This window comes from Lissotriton vulgaris, chromosome 4_1, assembly GCF_964263255.1.
Source record: "Lissotriton vulgaris chromosome 4_1, aLisVul1.2, whole genome shotgun sequence".
Lineage (NCBI taxonomy): Eukaryota > Metazoa > Chordata > Amphibia > Caudata > Salamandridae > Lissotriton > Lissotriton vulgaris.
The window spans coordinates 1,649,232,232-1,649,254,650 of NC_141691.1; the positions used below are offsets into that span (position 1 = coordinate 1,649,232,232).

At 47.6% G+C, this 22,419-nt stretch overlaps 1 protein-coding gene across 2 annotated transcripts in view; it reads left to right on the forward strand.

The window, feature by feature from the left end:
• ZC2HC1A (zinc finger C2HC-type containing 1A) overlaps nucleotides 1–22,419 on the forward strand; it is a 275,323-nt gene that overhangs the window by 167,463 nt on the left and 85,441 nt on the right. For both annotated transcript variants that reach the window (XM_086965913.1, XM_086965914.1), the window contains one exon: nucleotides 150–251. In XM_086965913.1, the coding sequence (XP_086822039.1) occupies nucleotides 150–251 (102 nt within the window). The remainder of the gene's footprint in view (nucleotides 1–149; nucleotides 252–22,419) is intronic.

Sequence of the window (22,419 nt, forward strand, 5' to 3'; positions counted from 1 at the left end):
AAACAGTTATCACTTTGGAACAATTACTTAGTTGCTTAATTTTCCTTGTGAACATGTTCTTTTCATACTTGAGTAATGTTTGTTAAACCTAGAAATGACCACTAATTAGGTGTCAGAGAGTAAGATGTATTTGTTACTTTTCTTTGCAGAAACTCCATGAAATCTCGGACACCGCCTAGCATGGTTAGAAACCCGACGTCTGTCTCTACTGCAAATAAAAGTAAAACCTATAATGCAGACAATTATGCAAGGTAAAGGATTTTGTTTTAACCTCATGTTAATTTTCAACGTAAGCTAATCCGTTGGTTTTTTGTTGGCTAAAATGTTCGGTCACAACCGAATTCTACTTTATAAATAGACACATCTTGCCCCATTTTTGGGCAACATTTCTCCCGGTTAATATTCATTTCGTACTGATGTAAAGTAACTAGAGATGTTTAATAAAAGGAGGGAATCCGAGTTTTAAACTAAAGAAACTGATCTCCAACACCTAGAATATATCAGTTAAACTAGCTTATATACCAGAGTAAATTGCTCCTGAAAATGAAATAGTTGTGCTCACGGGAAATCTCTGGATCGTCTACTTGAAATGTTATTCATTTATGTGGACTGCCCATTTTGAATTCTCGATGAAGCCTGGCTAATGAGGGGTTTTACCCCGAAACCGGTCCCAGGATGCTTGTTTCTGTTCGGTGAAGATCTGGCCTGGCAGCTGGGGCTGGACTACAGGGTCAAGACTGATTTGCATATGGCTGGGTCTAAACTGGAATGGCGTGGCATGCAAATAAACCATGCCCAGATCTTTGAGGGGGATGGGGGGAAGGGGGGGGGGGGGGTATTTACATGTTTGATTAATTCCGCATTCCGGCCATCATCTGTTCTTTTTGGATATGATACATAAGCAGTGGTGGCAAACCACTGATTTAAAATCTTTTAACCCCTTCGATGCTGATGACGAGCTCAGCTCGTCATCACCCACGGGTGGCGTGTGCTGATGACGAGCTGAGCTCGTCATGTAACGCGGAAAAGTGAAAAAAGCCGCGCAGCGCAAAAATCGCCGCAGCATCGATGCGGTTAAAGGGGTTTACAGCCACAATGCTAGGTGACCGGGATATCCACATTGTGAATGAAAACGAGTCACAGTGCAAGGTTGTCAGTTTACCTAATTTGAATCTGCCAGGACATTTTATTAGCCCATCTCTGGTAGCAAGTAAGAAGCAGACAAAGCTCGTTGTCACCCCGCTCACCACAAGGAAGATATCTGTTTTGGAAGTTTAGAGCTTAAGTCAACGGTTCTTACACCTTTATGCTGGGTGTCCTTGGTCTCCCATGCCTGTGGACTTCCATAGACCCTTTAATCAGCATAGATGGAAAATTCAAGTCAAGTCAAGTCAGAGAATTTATATAGCGCACTACATACCCAGAGGGTCTCAAGGCGCTAAGGAGGGGGGGGAGCATTACTTGTCAAATATCCACGTTTTAAGTTGTTTTCTAAAAGCTAGGTGGTTCTGGGTAAGGCGAAGGTGAGTGGGGAGTGAGTTCCAAGTTTTAGCAGCCAGGTAAGAGAAGGATCTGCCTCCCATGGTGGTCTTGTTGATGCGAGGTACAGTGGCGAGGGCTTGGCTGGAGGAACGTAGTTGGCGGGAGGGGGTGTAGAAGGACAGTCTTGAGTTGAGGCATTCTGGTCCAATGTCGTAGAGTGATTTGTGTGCGTGGGTTAGCAGTCGGAAAGTGATTCTCTTATTGACGGGTAGCCAGTGGAGGTCTTTCAGGTGACCAGAGATGTGTTCGTTGCGTGGGATGTCTAATATGATTCTGGCTGAGGCGTTTTGGATTCGTTGGAGTTTCTTTTGGAGTTTAGCGGTAGTGCCTGCGTAGAGGGTGTTTCCGTAGTCCAGTCGGCTCGTGACTAGAGCATGGGTGACTGTTTTCCTGGTTTCGGTGGGGATCCATCGAAATGTTTTTTTGAGCATGCGAAGAATGTTGAAGCAAGATGAGGATACGGCGCTGACTTGTCTGTTCATTGAAAGTGAAGAATCCAGGATAACGCCTAGGTTCCGTGCGTGGTCTGTCGGGATGGGTGCTTTTCCAAGGGCTTCCGGCCACCAAGAGTCGTCCCATGCAGAGGGGGATGTACCTAGGATGAGGACTTCTGTTTTATCTGAGTTCAGTTTCAGACGGCTGTGTTTCATCCATTCAGCAACTTCTTTCATTCCTTCGTGTAGGTTAGTTTTGGCGGTGCTGGGGTCCTTGGTGAGAGAAAGGATCAGTTGAGTGTCATCCGCGTAAGAGATGATGTTGAGGTTGTGTTGGCGGGCGATGGTCGCGAGGGGGCTCATGTATACGTTGAAGAGGGTGGGGCTGAGAGAGGATCCTTGTGGTACGCCACAGATGACTTCGGTGGCCTCGGACTTGAATGGTGGAAGGCGGACTCTCTGGGTTCTTCCGGTGAGGAACGAAGTGATCCATTCAAGTGCTTTTCCATGTATTCCGATGTTGGTGAGGCGTTGTAAAAGGGTGCTGTGGCAGACTGTGTCGAATGCTGCAGAGAGGTCGAGGAGGATGAGGGCGACTGTGTCTCCATTGTCCAGTAGAGTTTGAATGTCGTCTGTTGCTGCGATGAGGGCGGTCTCAGTGCTGTGTTTTGCTCGGAAGCCAGATTGTGAGGAGTCGAGGGATTTGTTGGCTTCGAGGAAAGCGGCGAGCTGGTTGTTGACAGCTTTCTCGATTACTTTGGCCGGGAATGGAAGGAGCGAGATGGGGCGGTAATTTTTGAGTTCGGTGGGGTCCGCTGTGGGTTTTTTCAGAAGGGCGGTGAGTTCAGCGTGTTTCCAGTTTTCCGGAAAGGTGGCGGAGTTGAAGGAGCAGTTGATGACGTCTCGGAGGTGCGGTGCTATGACGGAGTCTGCTTTGTTGAAGATGTGGTGAGGGCATGGGTCTGTGGGGGATCCTGAGTGGATGGAGTTCATTAGGCGGATGGTGTCCTCAGTGGAGATTGGGTTCCAGTCGTTGAGGGTGTTCGCGGGGGGAGAGTGTTCAGCATGTGGTTGGGTGGGTTGGGCTCCGGGTTGGTTGTCGAAGCTGTTGTGGATGTCTGCAATCTTGTTGTGGAAGAATGAGGCTAGGGAGTCGCAGAGGGCTTGAGAGGGGGTGATGTCGTTGGAGTTGGCCGAGGGATTGGAAAACTCCTTGACGATGTTGAAAAGTTCCTTGCTGTTGTGGGCGTTGTTGTCAAGTCGATCCTTGAATGCTGTTTTCTTGGCCTTTCGGATTAGTTGGTGGTGAGTGCGGGTGGCGTTTTTGAAGGCGTACTTGGTGCTGGTGGATGGGTCTTTTTTCCACGCTTTTTCAAGGGTGCGGCAGAGTTTCTTGGACTTCTTAAGATCATCGTTGAACCATGAGGCCTTCTTGTTGCCAGGTTTGCTTTGACGTTTTTTCAGTGGTGCTAAGGTGTCGGCGGTGTTGGATAACCATAGAGTGAAGTTGGTGGCGGCTAGGTTTGGGTCCGAGGAGTGGGCTGGGGGGTTTAGAAGAAGCGATGAGTAGATCTGGTCGGTGGTGATTTTGTTCCAGTTTCTTTGCAGAGACGGTTGGAGGTGGTTGGTGGGTTTGGGCTTGTTGTAGGTGAAGTGAACGCAGCTGTGGTCAGTTCAGAGGAGATCCGTAGTGTGGCTGACGGAGACATGATTGCTGGAGGTGAAGATGGGGTCGAGTGTGTGACCTGCGATGTGGGTGGGGGAAGTGACCAGTTGTTTAAGTCCGAGGTTGGCGAGGTTGTCCAAGAGGGTGGTGGTGTTGCGGTCGTTGATCTTTTCAAGGTGAAAGTTGAGGTCTCCCAGGAGGATGTATTCTTTGGAGGGGAGCGCGTGTGGAGTGATGAAGTCCGTGATGTCTTCACTGAATTTTGCGCGGGGTCCTGGTGGTCTGTAGAGGAGGGTGCCTCGGAGTGTGGTTTTGGGGTCGATGTGGATCTGGAAGTGAAGGTGTTCGGAGTTGGCGAGGTTGGCGTCAGAGCTGGTTGAGATGCGGATTGATTTCTTATGGACGATAGCGATTCCTCCTCCTGTGTGGCTGGTATGGTCTTTGCGAGTGATCTTATAGTGTTCAGGGATGGCAATGGTGATGTCTGGGGCGGAGGAGGCGTTCATCCATGTTTCCGTTAGGAAGGCGACGTCCGGGGAGGTGGTGTCTAGTAGAGTCCATAGGTCAATGGCGTGCCTGTGGACTGAACGGGTGTTGAGAAGGATGCATTGGAGGTGGTTGGGGTCGGGAGTCAGTGGTGTGGTCGTAGCGGAGATGTTGTCGGTACCGCTGAATTTGCAGGAGTAGCAGGAGAAAGGTCCGTGGGTTTGTCCAGGGGCGGCTTGGACGCAGTTGGGGGCGCGACCGGGGTTAAGGGCTAGGAGGGAGGCGGCATTGTAGGTAATGCGGGAGGGCTGGGCAGCGCGAGGGGCAGGGGGTCTGGCGCTGGGCGCGGTCCAGGCGCGGACGGGCGTAGACGGGCTTACCTTTGGCGCACCTTCGGCGTGGCCGAAGCGCGTGGACGCTGCGCGTGGGGGCATCAGGCATAAATGAAGTGTGGAGGCGGCGGAGCGTGGGAGGGGCAGCAGGGAGGCGGTAGTGTGGCTGAGGGGCGGGTCAGGGGAGAACAACAACAACAAAATGGAGGGTCCGAGGGAAGGCAGGCAGGGGCAACACAGACAATGAAAATGCAGCGAGTTAACAGCAAGCGCAATCAGAGCACAAGTGCTGGTGAAACAAACCCAAACACTGATGATAAATTGAGCAGTAGTCAGGATAATGCATGCACAGACAAGCCAACAGTGAAACCAATAGCCTGAGCGAGGCAGGTAATTAATTAAAGCGCTATGCGAGTGAGGCGCTAGAATAATAGGCAGCGGCAGAACGATACCAGGGAGGCACAGAAAACGATATCAGCTGAGGCACAGGAGGAGCTTGGTGGAGCGACCGTCCGGAAGCAGGTCCAGGTGGTCCAGGTGTGAGCTTGAATCTAGATTGCATAATCTCTTTTTAGACACATGAGGGATGGCGCAGTGTGGTAACTCAGTAGACCTGTCATACCAGCTGCTCTTCATTTTTCTTTAGAAATTTGCACTCCCTCAGTAATTTTATTTGATTTCATTTTTAACTGTATTTTACTGATTTTTGTCTGCATACCTTCTGACACTTTAGTATTCTGCCCACACTTTACAGCTTTGCTGTTGCATAAAAACTCTGTGTCCGTTCTTTGACAGACTAATGTTCCAGCAAGTTTTATTCTGCCTGGGGAAAGTGCATACTTTCAACTTTTCAGTTTGAAAGAGTTCATTGCCAGTTGTTTGCCCAAGTATTCAGACCTTCATGTAAGTGCTGTTGTACTTAGTCTTTAGTATTTAGTCTTTGAGCCATTCTTTGTGCTTCCCCGGACAGGTAATCAAAATAACAATGTTTCCCTTGGGTAGAGTAAACTATTTATTGGGAACCAAATAATTATGCTGAGACCTCAAGGTATAGAAAATGTACAAAACAATGTTATAACAAGAAAAATATGTATTCAAGTTTTTCAATAATATACAAAAACACAATAGCTTAATAATAATCAAGTGGGTGCTCCATGTGATGATGCAGAGCATGTGTTTAGTGAAAAAGGTGATGTTCACCGCAAAAGGTTTTTTAGAAATAACGTCACAAAAGTGACTGTAAAAGCAGTTATTTGTGCGAGCCAGACTCAAATGACTGTTCAAACCCTGCGCTTCTGTACAGCAAATGTTCAGAAAATAGTTAGCATGTCTATGTTTCGACTCAGGAGGTTAGTTATTGGGTCTTTATCAAGACCACTTGAGGGAAGTATCTTACAGTGTTTCAATTAAGCAGAAACGGTGGGACAGTGTTACCCTTTGATTACAAGATATATTTATTCTTAATTGAAATGCATCTATAAAGTGGTTATAGGTGTACCTCTTATTTTCAAGGAAAATATATGTTTGTGGGCAAACTGTATCAACTTCCAGAATCAAGGATTCAAATGTACTAATCTGTCATAATATTTATTATACTTTGGCACTAAACGCATAAATGCTTCAAACATCTCTACTGCATACTTTGTCCGTATAAAGAATAATTCAGGTAACCAATCCTTTATACATGCTGGTTTTGCATATCTGATAGGGACTTCTAGCCGCTGATTCCTTACCTTAGAATTGTTCACAAGCGTCAGACTGGATCTGGAAATAGTTCATGAGTAGTACCCCTGTGTGCCTGCAAGTAAAGTTGATCGGCTCCATGTGGCATCATCTTTACCCGATGTGTGACTTGTGCAGTGCCTTTATAGACGCCAACACAGCGCGTTGTCAGTTACTTTCTTTCTGCACCAGTCGGCACAGATCTGGAGAGAGCTATTCAGTCACAATTTTGGCTGTGCTATTATGATGTTTTGTCGAAGTTGAGAGAACTTCTCCTGTTGTGGCAGGGATGTCTACTAGGAAGACAGGCTTCGAGCCCTGCAGCACCCGTCGTTGAAAGATGCCGGTGATGAACCCACACCTTGTATGCTTCTGGTGTTTGGAACTTGACCACGACATGAAGCCCTGCGCCTGTTGCCGCTCCCTGTACCCCAAGGCCTTGAGGAAGACCTCTCTAGCTCCTTGCCACCCAACGGGTGACGCTGCACCATCCATATATGACAGGAGTTCCCGCGCCAGCGTTCACGCGCAGCGTTCGCGCCCCTTGCGCGCCGAAGGTGCGCCAAAGGTAAGCCCGTCTACGCCCGTCCGCGCCTGGACCGCGCCCAGCGCCAGACCCCCTGCCCCTCGCGCAGCCCAGCCCTCCCGCATTACTTACGATGCCGCCACCCTCCTAGCCCTTAACCCTGGTCGCGCCCCCACCTGCGTCCAAGCCGCTCCTGGACACACCCATGGACCTTTCTCTTGCTACTCCTGCAAATTCATCGGCACCAACAACATCTCCGCTGCGACCACACCAGATTCCCGACCCCAACCACCTACAATGCATCTTGCTCAACACCCGATCGGTCCACAGGCACGCCATTGACCTATGGAATCTACTAGACACCACCTCTCCGGACGTCGCCTTCCTAACGGAAACATGGATGAACGCTTCCTCCGCCCCAGACATCACCATTGCCATCCCTGAAGACTATAAGATCATTCGCAAGGACCGTACCGGCCACACAGGAGGAGGAATCGCTATCGTCCATAAAAAATCAATCCACATCTCAACCAGCTCTGACGCCAATCTCGCCAACTCTGAACACCTTCACTTCCAGATCCACATCGACCCCAAGACCACACTCCGAGGCACCCTCCTCTACAGACCACCAGGACCCCGCGCAAAATTCAGTGAAGACATCACGGACTTCATCACTCCACACGCGCTCCCCTCCAAAGATTACATCCTTCTTGGAGACCTCAACTTTCACCTTGAAAAGAACAACGACCGCAACACCACCACCCTCTTGGACAACCTCGCCAACCTCGGACTTAAACAACTGGTCACATCCCCCACCCACATAGCAGGTCATACTCTCGACCCTATCTTCACCTCCAGCAACCACGTCTCCTTCAGCCACACCACGGCTCTCCTTTGGACTGACCACAGCTGCGTCCACTTTACCTACAACAAGCGTAAACTCATCAACCACCCCCAACCAACTCTGCAAAGAAACTGGAACAAAATCACCATCGACCAGATCTCCTCATCGCTCCTTCTAAACACCCCAGCCCACTCTTCTAACCCAGACCAAGCCGCCGCCAACTTCACCCTATGGCTATCCAACAGCGCCGACATCCTAGCACCACCGAAAAAACGTCAAAGCAAACCAGGCAACAAGAAGGCATCATGGTTCAACGATGACCTTAAGAAGTCCAAGAAACTCTGCCGCTCCCTTGAGAAGGCCTGGAAAAAAGACCCAACCACCAGCACCAAGGAAGCCTTCAAAAACGCCACCCGCATACACCACCAACTAATCCGAAAGGCCAAAAAAACAGCATTCAAGGATCGACTAGACAACAACGCCCACAACAGCAAGGAACTTTTCAACATCGTTAAGGAATTTACCAATCCCTCGGCCAACTCCAACGACATCACCCCCTTGTGGTAAATTCTAATTACCGATGCTTAATTTATGCGGAAAAGTCAATAAGAATAACTCATAAATAATAAGAGGCAAAATCCGTGATATTTGAGGTTTCTCAAAAAAGGTTTTATTCCTATAAAAGGAATTGGGTGATTAGCATATTGGCTCGAGCCAAGGTGGCATACCATTCCGTCACCACATAGGTTCGGGAAGGGACTGACAGACAGAGTCAATGGTAATATGCGAATATGCAAGTATGCGACAATACATTGACAGGCATTCATATATATAGTCCATGCATTACAGTAGAGACATATGCAGAAGGCGTAACAGCTGAGAAGAGAGATAAAAATGCTCATACGTAACAGAAAAGGCGTTGCAATAGGCGTGCATAAAGGCGTGTACTAGAAACGTCATTTATCATGAGGTCACAAGTAGGTGGATCCACAAGAGAATCCTGCAGTGTCAGCAGAAATACATGGCAGAGATGCGCGCGCAGCAGCATGACGTGTGATTGACGTGCAACTGGTGGGTGAAGGGGACTTGACACTTAGCCCTACAAGTGGAGACATAAGTCTAGGATGTCAGATCAACCTAATCCCAAATCGTATCTGGTATCTTATGTTTAAGGAACTGTATTATCTGGAAGGGAAAGGTCTCTCGGACAAGAGGCTAGTCTATACTGGCTGTGAGTGCGTGTATAAGCGTCTACGTGTCTGCATGAGATGCGAGGGATGCGAGGGAGGGCATGGGCCTATCATGGAAACAGAGCCATGAATTACTTACATAGAGACAGTGAGGCCTAACCCTTTGCTCTGCAGCTGGAAGGATGTTGACATGAATCTACCAGACAGGAATGTATTTTCGAGGAGTGGAGCAGATAATTCGAAGGTTGAATACAGTCTTGGCAGGCAACGGGCTGAGCCGAGCACCGTTAGCCGCGCAAGAAGTAAGGCAGGGGTCACTTGTACAGAGGCAGCCTGGGCTGAGGCTTTCAAAGTCAGAAGGCAGGAAAAAGAGGCTCGATGGCAGAATTCAGGCCTACTTCGCCAGAGCTGAAAAACGTGTAAGGTATACCACAAAAAGACGTTGGCATAGCATATTTAGAAACTGAATATTCAATCCGTTCATGGCGGATCTGAAAGAAAACATGTTTACGTAGGACGCAAATGTATTTGCGTCTTCATAGCTGGCTCAGGAGGGAAGTTACATGCACTTCAAGCTAGTACATGGAGTCGGTGGGGTCTAAGATAGGGGACACAATCGATCATAAAATTTATATTACCTCATTCCCTCCTTGTCCCCTACGGACCCTTCATGATATATCGATCTGCATGAATCGATCAATCTGTTCATGTAACATCATTTGCTCTTCTTTCTTCTTTTGACGTTTTGAATTTGGATGCGGAATACATGATGTGGCGCACAAGCCGCAAATCGCCGGCCCACATTGTAGACACAGGCAGCAACTGAATACTATGAGAAGGCCAATGCCTAGGAAGGATAGGATCTTCCATCCCCAAGCGGTCAACGTTGTCCAGAACCAACCGGACCAAGTCCAGGTGCCTGGATTCTGATGTATCAGACTTGCAATTTTATGGAGACGTGTTATAGCTTTATATACCGTTGGCGCGTTTTCTGGAATGAAAACACAGCAACTTGACCCGATGACCTTACAAGCTCCACCCCTATCAGCTAGGATGACGTCAATGACGAGACGGTTTTGAAGAACAACAACCCGCATGGCAGACTGCTCCTCTGTTAAGTTGCCTAAAGCGGAGGTAGTTTCATTCACTACTGCTTCAAGGGTTCTAGTTAATTTGCGTATCAGTTTACTATTGAAAACAGCACCTAAATAGGGAAAGAAACCTTTATTGAAGTCTGTGTATTGCTCCCATGCCGTTTCAGTGTAGTCGACAATCGGGAGGTCTCTTCGGAGTCTATTGTTTACTAGATTGGTATTTCTGTGATAATCAGGAGGAGCTAGGAAAACAGGTGGCAGAAGGAATGCAATGTAACAGGTACCATCCCAATCTGGAGGCAGACGTATGTATGCGATATGGCCACAAACAAAGTAGGAATGACGCGTAGCTCTAAACGTGGATTTGCCTTGATCACTGAATTCGATCACAGTAGTACATTTACTATGACCTAAGTGTATGGAACCATTTTTTCTGATACATAATTCACCTTTGACTGGTAACACTGACATAGCAGGCAATACTGGTGCAGTTTCGGATTCAACAGTAAGAATCATGAGGTTAATTGTGTAATTTCCCAATCCATATACTTCATTTTCTAGATCTGTTCCTGTTCTAGTGGGAAGTCCTTTCTTGTCAGGGTAACAGACTTTAAGTAGAACTGAGTTCAGGTTTCCCCAAACCCAATTCCCATCGTAAACAGCAATGTCAGAATCTAAGGAGTTAATCAATCTAAACCATGCCCCACAGGAGCCATTGTGAGTGAACGGGTACGGAAAAAGGGGCAGAACTCCCTTGTATTTCTGGTAGGGAGGGAGTCGGCCACATATCCAACAGTTTGTAGCATTGTTAGTCTGATGGGAGTGATGTAACATACTAATGAATGTGTTCTTGCGCAGCGCAAGTCTGTAAGAAAGTTCATGTGGGGGTAACTCGCTGAAAGAATGTTCGGCAGTGACGTTATAAGCAGATTGTACATGCTTGAAAATAGGGTAGTAGATTTGTAACAAGATACTAGCAGCAATAATCAGAAGACTTAAAAAAAACATAATTAATAATGTCACTATACAGTGACTACGGAGTGATTTACGATATGCACGCTTCTTGAGTATTCTCTGTCTATCTCTCTCTCTGTCTCGATCTAGGGGATACATGTCAGAAATTAATTTAACCGATTCACCTAGGGGAGGACTTAAACAATTAAACTGTCTGACTTGCTAGATCGTAACTTTTGTCTATATTCTTCAGAAGCGGTTTTCTCAGCCAAAGGGAGTTTTGAATCAGTTTGTGTAGGAGGGCAGGGCTTAGAGTCCAAGTCCGAAGGGAGTCCGTGGAATTTCTTGACGTGACTGGAATGCAGCCACCCTTTCCTGCCCTCAACCTTTACAGCTGTCCTCGTTGTTAGAAGAACCAATTTCGGGGTTTGCCAGCGGGGCTCCAACGGACTTCTCCGATCGAAGTTGCGCACGAAGACATAATCCCCCGGGACCACCTCGTGGGGCTTCACATCGGTGTTGTCGGGAAAAGCTGCAGCTACCTGTGAACGACAAGATTGTAGTGCAGACATCAAGGAGGCAAGGTAATCTGTCAGCATAATACAGTCAACATCTGTAATTTTACGAGGAATAGGCGTCCCCCACATATTCGGTGGCCTACCAAAAACCACCTCATACGGGGATAGCCCGGTTCGAGAATGTGCAACCATCCTCATATAGAAGAGGGCAACCGGCAAAGCAACTATCCAGTCAACGCCCTTCTCTCTACAGATTTTGGAAAGTCGGATTTTTAGGGTCTGATTATGGCGCTCCACGAGACCTGCTGCCTCGGGATGCCGGACACAGTGGAACTTCCACTGATAGCCTAACAGGAGTGTAATGTTTTTCACAAGCTCGGATGAGAATGGCTGACCGTTATCTGAGTACACGATACGGGGCAAACCATACCGTGGGAAAAACTCACGAACCAGTTGCTTGGCTGTGGTCGGAGCAGTATAATCTGGGACTGGGTATGCTTCTGTCCATCGGGAGAGAGCACATACGACTACGAGGACATATTTGAAACCTCGACAACGGTCCATCTGGATATAATCCATCTGGAGGACTTCAAAAGGGTGTTCGGGAGGCTGAAATCCACCTTGCTCTACAGGGATGCTTTTACCTGGATTAAACTGACAACAAATCATGCAAGTACGCACTTTCTGTTTCGCTGCTGCTCGTAAGTTCTTATTGTACCATATGTGTTGAATGCTATCTAGCATTGCCTTTTCTCCTAGGTGTGCTGGACTATGTACTGTGTTAATGATTACTTGAACCATAGAGTCGGGGAGAAACCATGTAGATTTTCCCTTCGTCATCCATCCCTGATCTGTTTGGATCCCTCCTAGTTCAGTCCACTTCTTGATTTCGTCTGGTGTGGCATGTGTCTGTATGTCAATTACATCATGGGCGGGATCCCTGACTGTCATGCAGTGTAATGGTGTCGGAACTATTGTCTTTGTCAAGTCAGTTGCATGCATTCGATTCTGAGCAGTTTGCTTAGCTGTTCGGTCTGCCAGGTCGTTACCCTGGGAGATCGTGTCGGTAACCTTTGTATGTGCCTTACATTTCATGATAGAGATTGCAGTAGGTAGATGTATTGCATCTAATAAAGCTTGAATAAGGGGACCGTGTTGGATGTTGGCACCGTGAGAAGTTAAGTAACCTCTCTCTCGCCAGAGGACTCCAAAGTCGTGAACGACTCCGAATGCATAACGTGAATCAGTGTATATGTTGACTCTCTTATTCTTGGCTTGAATACATGCTTGTGTCAGAGCGATGAGCTCTGCTGCTTGAGCTGACAGGGTGTCGATACAATTTGTTTCTATGACTTCGGTGTCTGTAGTGACTGCGTAGGCTGCCACTAATTCTCCTGTACCTGTTCTCATACATGAACCATCCACATAAAGTGTCAGGTCTGGATCTGATAATGGGACGTCTGTCAAGTCTTGTCTGGGTTTTGTTGTAATCGTAATGACTTCAATACAATCATGTGCCAATGGATCTACTCCATTTAATGGCAATAGTGTGGCAGGATTCAATGTGCTGCAGCGTCTGATTTCTATGTGTGGTTGAAACAATGTCAATTCATAACCTGTCAGTCTTGCTATGGTCAGGTGTTGGGTCTGAGTACGGTTTAAAAGAACTTCCACGGAATGTGGAACTTGTACTGTCAATTGATGCCCTAATACTATGGAATCGCTCTGTCTGATTGCTAAAGCTGTCGCTGCAACTGATTTCAAACACGCAGGTAAAGCCTGGGCTACTGGATCTAATGTGCTAGAAAAGTAAGCACACGGTTTGTGTGAACCTGCTTGTTCCTGAGTGAGGACTGACAAGGCAGTACCTTCACGTTCTGTGACAAAAAGTGTAAAAGGTTTACTGTAACATGGTGTTGCTAAAACTGGTGCTTGGCATAAGGCTTTCTTTAAGTTTTCAAAAGCTTGTGTATGTTCCTGAGTCCAAGGGAGGACAGTCGATGTCGCTGCCTCCTGAGTTGTCAACTGGATGAGTGGCTTTGCTAGAAATGCATATTGGGGAATCCATTGTCTGCAGTACGAGGTGAGGCCTATGAAAGCCCGCACCTCCTTTTGTGTTTTTGGTGGTGACATGTTTACAATTAACTGAATGCGATCTGGAGTGAGCTGTCTCCCCACTTTGGACAGCAAGTGACCCAGGTACACAACTTGCTGAACACAGAATTGCAGCTTTGAAGGGGACACCTTGTGCCCCTTGTCGGCCAGGAAATTCAGAACTATCAGTGATGCATTTTCACATTCGGGTTCGCTCCGTGCGGTGATCAGCAGATCATCGACATACTGGAGTAGGGCAGTGTTAACTGGCATGTGAATACTGTCGAGTTGTCTTTTCAATGCTTGACTATAGATGCTGGGGCTTTCTGTGAATCCTTGAGGTGCGCGTGCAAATTTGAAAGATCGTCCATTTAAACTGAATCCGAACAAGTATTGGCTTTCTGGATCAATTGGGACACTGAAGAAGGCGTTCTTGAGGTCAATTACAGTAAAGAACGTCGCTTCTGAATCAATGGCCGTCAATAATGAAGAGATATCTGGGACCACTGGATACTGTGGTATAATGCATTTATTCAGTTCGCGCAGATCAATAACTAATCGATAAACAGGAGGTGCATTTGGGTCGGTACGTTTAAGAACTGGGATGATAGGAGAATTACATACATTGGAGTCGGTTTCCACAACCACTCCTTGTGCAATGAGCTAGTCAATTATTCTCAGTAAAGCCACTACAGCATCTGGAGGTAACTTGTATTGTCGAATCCGTGGTAATACCACTCCTGCTTTGAGTGTGACTCGATATGGTGTAATGTGCATACAACCTACATCAGTGGGGCCTTGTGCCCACAAGTGTGCAGGTACACTCTGTAACCGGGGATCCATGTCTCTTAATACATAATGGCCTTTAAAATCTCGCAAAAATAAGCGTACTCCTTCCGGAGAACAGCATATTACAGCTCCTAGAGCTTTCAGTGTCTTTATTCCTAATAAGTTTTCCGGGCATGATTTTGTGAGCAATAAATCTGTAGTCCGTGTCAGAGGACCGACTGCAAGGGGAAGTGGCTGTGATACTTCATTAATAATAGGTTTTCCTGAAAATCCAAGGGAAACATTCTGTGAGCCTGAGAGGGGTGCCCCTGGAACCTCATTGTGACTGATTGTGGTCCTGCTTGCCCCTGTGTCAATTAAAAACTTTCGGTCTTTTCCTAACACTTGACTGTGTACATAAGGACCCTCTTGATCTACGGGAACTTCAATAAGGGGCAAACCAAACTCCCTCTCTAGGCTGTTTCATGTGTACCGCTGATAATCAGGGTAGTCATTTTGTGCGTACTGGTACATCTGTTGTGTTGTATTCTGTGTTGCAGTAATAGGCTGTTGCTGTGGCACGGCTACAGTTTGTGATGAAGCTGGCATAGGCGGAATATGTTGTACATTCTGTGGTACTTGTTGTTGAACCTGATCTTGTCTAGGTGGACGCGGTCTCTCCTTGGTCTTACCCGTGGAGATATTGTGTTTCAGAACTGCACAATCGTTTATATAATGACCTGGCTGTTTACAATAGTTACATACTCCCTTAACAGGAGCTGTCGAGTTACTGGGCTGGGTCGCACCCTTCTTATGGCCATCGGCGGGAACTGACTGGGCAACCAACATTTTCATTTTTGTATCTTTCATACGTCTTTGTTCGTGTTCTTGTTCTTCTCTAAGTCTATTCTGATGGTACTGTAACATTTGTAACATTTGTGAAGGAGTATTAGCTTGCCAAGTGCTTTCTACTTTCAATACTCTGTTCTTAACCTGGGGCAGGGAATTCTCGACTAATTTCGTTACAAAAAGATGTGGATATGACTCGCTACTTGCTTTCAGACCACTATTAATACCAAAACATTTTTCAAATCGGGTATAGAAATCACTAGTGTCTTCATCTGGTTTCTGTTTGCAGGCTGATATTGCCCCCCAATCTTCCTTTTTCGTACTCAATAAACGCGGCAATACTTGCACTAACAATCCTGGTAACGCCTTGACTTTGTCTCCAAGCCCTAGGCCTGGAACTCGAGCATTTTCTTCAGTTTCTAAGGCAGCCCAATCAATCTTTGTGTCTCCCACCTCCCACTCTTTTTCTTTGAGTTTCTCGTATATACCGGGAGGCAGTAATACTTTCAATATTTTCATAAGATCTGGATAAGTGTAATCGCCCATTAATAACATATCTTTTATTTCGCGGTGAAAACCTGCGGGATCTTTGTCATGACTGGGTACTAATTTTTTCATTTCCAATAATTCTATTTTAGTTATGGGGGTGTACACAAACACGCGTCTAAGCGTATGGTCTGCGTTCTGTACTGGGTGCACTTCTCGCAACGGATTCTGTCTGTCCATGTAATACATTTTTCTTTCCATGACATGTGCTGAGTCGGTCTGTGGACATAGGAAGGCGCTATATCTGTGTCGGTGTTCTAGAATTACTTTAATTAGATCGGTACCTAGACCTCTCCATTTGTTCATGAGCAGTTCTATTAATATATCAGGCAAGGGGCCTGGATCAGAATGTTGGCTTCTATACAATAAGAGCAGGTGTTGTATCATGTATGTACCAGCTAAACGCTGTTCGCTCGGTGTCAGGTTCAAAAACGTATGCGCTAACGCATCATCACCATATTTCTCAGAATTGTCAGCCCATTGCACGGCTGACCTGGCTAATTCTTGTTCGTCCATAGAATCGAGTACATGGTACCCCATTCGTTCTTGAAGTATTTTGTCAGTGGCCTGGAATAAGTGTTCAGGAGTTCTTGGATTACACATGGCTTCCTGGAACATTCTTTTACTTTCTGGACGCACTGGGCGCATTGAATTATTAAAGGGTCTTCCTTTTCCTACATATGCTATTGTTTCTCTAACTGGTAATTGTGTGTGTTCTGGTGCCTGTTCTTGTTCGTTCTCCTCCTCCGAGGATTCAAGTTTGTCTGAATCTATTTCCGGTGGTGGCTGTCTTTTCTCATGCATCTTCTTTATTGCATTTCTGATTCTTCGGTACATATTATCTACACAGGCCTCTTTATCGTGATTCCCATCTGCTATATTCTGGCCCCACCGGTGAAGTGCTTTTACGTCTTCCGGGTTCATACCCGGCCTATCCACTTCCCTTATAAAACAGTTTATAAGAAACCGTAATATCTTGGCTTTCGTATCCACTTTCTGATAGGCCATGGCCTCCTTAATACTTTCAGGCCCTACTCCTGTCTGTACAAACTGATATATTCGATCTAGATGATCTACCATTCCAGGTAGTGTTAATAAGAAGTTCGTGACTCGTCGCAAACGTACTGATGCGAGCAACATTCTTTCGTCATTCTTTTTACCAGGTACTGGATCATATCTACAGTCTGCAAGACGATCTCCATATAGTGTAATATCGCCTGTTCTAGGCGTACGTTGCTGTGCTAGGTCTCTATAGGTCAGCCGATGGGCGGATGGCGGAGTCTGGAAACCTGTCGCTCCTCCGGACGCGCCTCCTGAGGCGCCCGCTCCGAAGGGGTTCGTTGGGTGTAAAGCGTGGGGGCAGGCCCAGGAATAGGTGGAAGGACAGCTGGAAGACCAGGAGGAACAGGAGGAGGAGTAGCTTGTTGGGGAGGAAGGGGCTGACCATCTTGGCCGCCAGGAGGAGGTGTGCGTGGCGGTGCAGGATTTACATATTCTGGGGCTACATCGTCTAGATAGGAAGAAAGGAAAATGTCCTTTGCTGTTTTCTGGTGCATTTTAGTCGGGAGCAGTGGGGGTGGTAAGTTCTTTGGTACTTCCGGGGTGGCTTTAGGCAAACCCTCAGTCAAGAGGGGATACATGCCGTTCATGAGTGTGTTTCGCTGTCTGTCTACCTGTTCTAATTTTACTCGGGTACCTTCCTCAACTAATACGTTTTCCTGGGCCTTCTCTGGATCCTCCCTCCTTTTCTCTTCTTTTCTAAGTGCTTTTTCTGTATGCCTATGTGATTCTTTACGCCATAATTCAATGGCATCTTTCTGTGACTGTCTGGCTTTCTTTTTCCACAATGCTTCTTCTACTCTCATGATGCAATCTGCATCCCATGTCCCAGCAGCGGGCCATCTCTGATTCTCGGATAGTTCTTTAGTGTAGTCCACCCATAAGTCGAGGAATAAAACGGCATCTAGGCCATGCTTGTGGTACATAAAGTACCCTGGAGTGTCCCTAGGTGGAATGGGAACAGCTTCTTCTAATACCCCTTTTCTAGTTTTTATTTGTCTTAATTTGGAGAATAACGGCATCCTGAAATCTGGCTACTTGGTTCTTACTCAGATATGAATACAATGAACACAATAATCACAATAATGACGGTCGAACATTCACTCATACCACGACATATTGAGACACATTAAAACATTTTGACATGAATGATGACAATTAGAATGTAACTAGCTAACTGCATAATACTAGATACACTGCTCAACAGTGCAGACTGGATATACTGCTAAACAGTACAGATACACTGTCTAAAACAGTGCAGACCAGGTCTGTGTACCCACACCTGTCTTGACCGGCACAAACTAATGCGCACGTCTAGATGCGTCCCCAGCAACGGTACTCACCGGGAAGCACGGAAACAGAAGGCCTCGGAAACCCTGGACTGGATTCGGACTGGATTCGGACTCGACTCGTAACGCAGATACTTCGGAACTTCGGAACCTGGTGGGCCTCCGTATACCTCGGATCTTGCTCTCTCAGCTAGGCTCTGGTCGGGATCCTCCGCACTTCTCACCGCCTCGTCTGGGTGTCGATCGCAGCCTCAGTCACCTCCGTTGGCCTGAGGGAGATACAGGAAATCCTGCGGGTACGCGTAGTTGTCCGTCCGGCTGTGGCAGGGGGCCAGGCCTGCAACGCACCACCGGCGCGTGAGATGGGGGAGGGGTCCCTGTTCGGGCGCCAAAATGTGGTAAATTCTAATTACCGATGCTTAATTTATGCGGAAAAGTCAATAAGAATAACTCATAAATAATAAGAGGCAAAATCCGTGATATTTGAGGTTTCTCAAAAAAGGTTTTATTCCTATAAAAGGAATTGGGTGATTAGCATATTGGCTCGAGCCAAGGTGGCATACCATTCCGTCACCACATAGGTTCGGGAAGGGACTGACAGACAGAGTCAATGGTAATATGCGAATATGCAAGTATGCGACAATACATTATTGACAGGCATTCATATATATAGTCCATGCATTACAGTAGAGACATATGCAGAAGGCGTAACAGCTGAGAAGAGAGATAAAAATGCTCATACGTAACAGAAAAGGCGTTGCAATAGGCGTGCATAAAGGCGTGTACTAGAAACGTCATTTATCATGAGGTCACAAGTAGGTGGATCCACAAGAGAATCCTGCAGTGTCAGCAGAAATACATGGCAGAGATGCGCGCGCAGCAGCATGACGTGTGATTGACGTGCAACTGGTGGGTGAAGGGGACTTGACACTTAGCCCTACAAGTGGAGACATAAGTCTAGGATGTCAGATCAACCTAATCCCAAATCGTATCTGGTATCTTATGTTTAAGGAACTGTATTATCTGGAAGGGAAAGGTCTCTCGGACAAGAGGCTAGTCTATACTGGCTGTGAGTGCGTGTATAAGCGTCTACGTGTCTGCATGAGATGCGAGGGATGCGAGGGAGGGCATGGGCCTATCATGGAAACAGAGCCATGAATTACTTGCATAGAGACAGTGAGGCCTAACCCTTTGCTCTGCAGCTGGAAGGATGTTGACATGAATCTACCAGACAGGAATGTATTTTCGAGGAGTGGAGCAGATAATTCGAAGGTTGAATACAGTCTTGGCAGGCAACGGGCTGAGCCGAGCACCGTTAGCCGCGCAAGAAGTAAGGCAGGGGTCACTTGTACAGAGGCAGCCTGGGCTGAGGCTTTCAAAGTCAGAAGGCAGGAAAAAGAGGCTCGATGGCAGAATTCAGGCCTACTTCGCCAGAGCTGAAAAACGTGTAAGGTATACCACAAAAAGACGTTGGCATAGCATATTTAGAAACTGAATATTCAATCCGTTCATGGCGGATCTGAAAGAAAACATGTTTACGTTGGACGCAAATGTATTTGCGTCTTCATAGCTGGCTCAGGAGGGAAGTTACATGCACTTCAAGCTAGTACATGGAGTCGGTGGGGTCTAAGATAGGGGACACAATCGATCATAAAATTTATATTACCTCACCCTCTCAAGCCCTCTGCGACTCCCTGGCTTTATTCTTCCACAACAAAATTGCAGACATCCACAACAGCTTCGACAACCAACCCGGAGACCAACTCACCCAACCATATGCTGAACATCCTCCCCCCTTGAACACCCTTAACGACTGGAACCCAATCTCCACTGAGGACACCATCCGCCTGATGAACTCCATCCACTCAGGATCCCCCACAGACCCATGTCCTCACCACATCTTCAACAAAGCAAACTCCGTCATAGCACCGCACCTCCGAGACGTCATCAACTGCTCCCTCAACTCCGCCACCTTCCCGGAAAGCTGGAAACACGCTGAACTCACCGCCCTTCTGAAAAAACCCACAGCGGACCCCACCAAACTCAAAAATTACCGGCCCATCTCGCTCCTTCCTTTCCCGGCCGAAGTCATCGAGAAAGCTGTCAACAACCAGCTCGCCGCCTTCCTCGAAGCCAACAAATCCCTCGACTCCTCACAGTCTGGCTTCCGAGCAAAACACAGCACTGAGACCGCCCTCATCGCAGCAACAGACGACATTCGAACTCTACTGGACAATGGAGACAGTCGCCCTCATCCTCCTCGACCTCTCTGCAGCCTTCGACACAGTCTGCCACAGCACCCTTTTACAACGCCTCAGAAACATCGGAATACAAGGAAAAGCACTTGAATGGATCACCTCGTTCCTCACCGGAAGAACCCAGAGAGTCCGCCTCCCACCATTCAAGTCCGAGGCCACTGAAGTCATTTGTGGCGTACCACAAGGATCCTCACTCAGTCCAACCCTCTTCAACGTATACATGAGCCCCCTCGCGGCCATCGCCCGCCAACACAACCTCAACATCATCTCTTACGCGGATGACACTCAACTGATCCTCTCTCTCACCAATGACCCCAGCACCGCCAAAACTAACCTACACGAAGGGATGAAAGAAGTTGCCGAATGGATGAAACACAGCCGTCTGAAACTGAACTCAGATAAAACAGAAGTCCTCATCTTAGGTACATCCCCCTCTGCATGGGACGACTCTTGGTGGCCGGAAGCCCTTGGAAAAGCACCCATCCCGACAGACCACGCACGGAACCTAGGCGTTATCTTGGATTCTTCACTTTCAATGAACAGACAAGTCAGCGCCGTCTCCTCATCCTGCTTCAACATTCTCCGCATGCTCAAAAAAACATTTCGCTGGATCCCCACCGAAACCAGAAAAACAGTCACCCATGCTCTGGTCACGAGCCGACTGGACTACGGAAACACCCTCTACGCAGGTACTACCGCTAAACTCCAGAAAAAACTCCAACGAATCCAAAACGCCTCAGCCAGGATCATATTGGACATCCCGCGTAACGAACACATCTCTGGTCACCTGAAAAACCTCCACTGGCTACCCGTCAATAAGAGGATCACTTTCCGACTTCTGACCCACGCACACAAGGCACTCTACGAAATCGGACCAGAATGCCTCAACTCACGACTGTCCTTCTACACCCCCCCCCGCCAACTACGATCCTCCAGCCAAGCCCTCGCCACTGTACCTCGCATCAACAAGACCACCATGGGAGGTCGATCCTTCTCATACCTGGCGGCTAAAACATGGAACTCACTTCCCACTTACCTTCGCCTTACCCAGAACCACCTAGCATTCAGAAAGCAAATTAAAACGTGGATATTTGACAAGTAATCCTCCTCCCCTCCCTAAGCGCCTTGAGACCCTCTGGGTATGTAGTGCGCTATATAAATTTTATGACTTGACTTGACTTGACTAGATCCCGCTCGAGAGGAAGGTCCCTGGATCAGTTGCGGAGTCCACAATATTCGTCGCACTCCAAGTTGTCAGGCAACTTGATTAAGTCCCACAAAAAAACAAAGTAAGAAGTCAAAGAGGTCTTCGACTTCACCTCGTCCATCAACCAAGACTAGGAGCATCGACATTCAAGGTCTGGTTCCTAGGTTGAACCGGCACCTTCGTTGGCTCCATGCTTCCCTGAGTTTCTGGGAGCTAGAGCGACTCCGTGCTACACTCCAGGAGTTTTGTGAAGCCATGTGCCTCATATTTGAGCTGCCTTCTCCCGCCTGTGTGCCTTCAGACCTCCTGGGTTCAGTAAGTACCCCTACTAGTTCCTCACTGTCGGCTCTGGTTTTGGTGCTGGTTGGTCCTTTTAGTTCCACAGATTGATCCGGACCAGCACTGCTCATACCACCTCAGCCTTCCCCTGGGCTGGCCATAATGCCAATGCTTCAGACGCCGCCAAAGCCCTCCAGCGGTGCCAATGCTTTAGACTGCGCCAGAGTCCTCCAGTTGCTCTGGACCCATTCTGATATCCGACTTTGACATGGAGCTGGAGGGGCGTCATCCCTCGGCTGCTGGAGCCTGAAGGCTGTTATTATGGACTAGGATTGGGAAGGGTCACTCTACCCTGGAGAATACCAGCCCTCAGATCCATTGATGGACTAGTGTGAGAACTTGGCAGAGGCCATTGGACTAGACACTTCTCTAGATACTTGCTTGCTTCCTTCCCCTGCTGTAGCTACGGAGGAGGGAGCTTCCTATGCAATGGTGGTGAAAAGGGACGGCAAGGTCCTGGACCTTAGCCTGCCCCCAGTGGCAGTCAGAACTAACATCTTGACAGAGGTGCTTCAGTCGTGAGTGACCCCTCAAAACCGCTTCTCCCTTTCAATGAAGCCCTTACTGATGTCCTGCTAGGGACCTAGTCCAAGCCCAGTATTGCTGCTCCTGTGAACAGGACTTTTGCCCCGCCAGCGTCATGCCCCAGGGGACCCCAATTTCCTCACACAACACCCTACCACCGAGCTTGGTGGTCCAAGC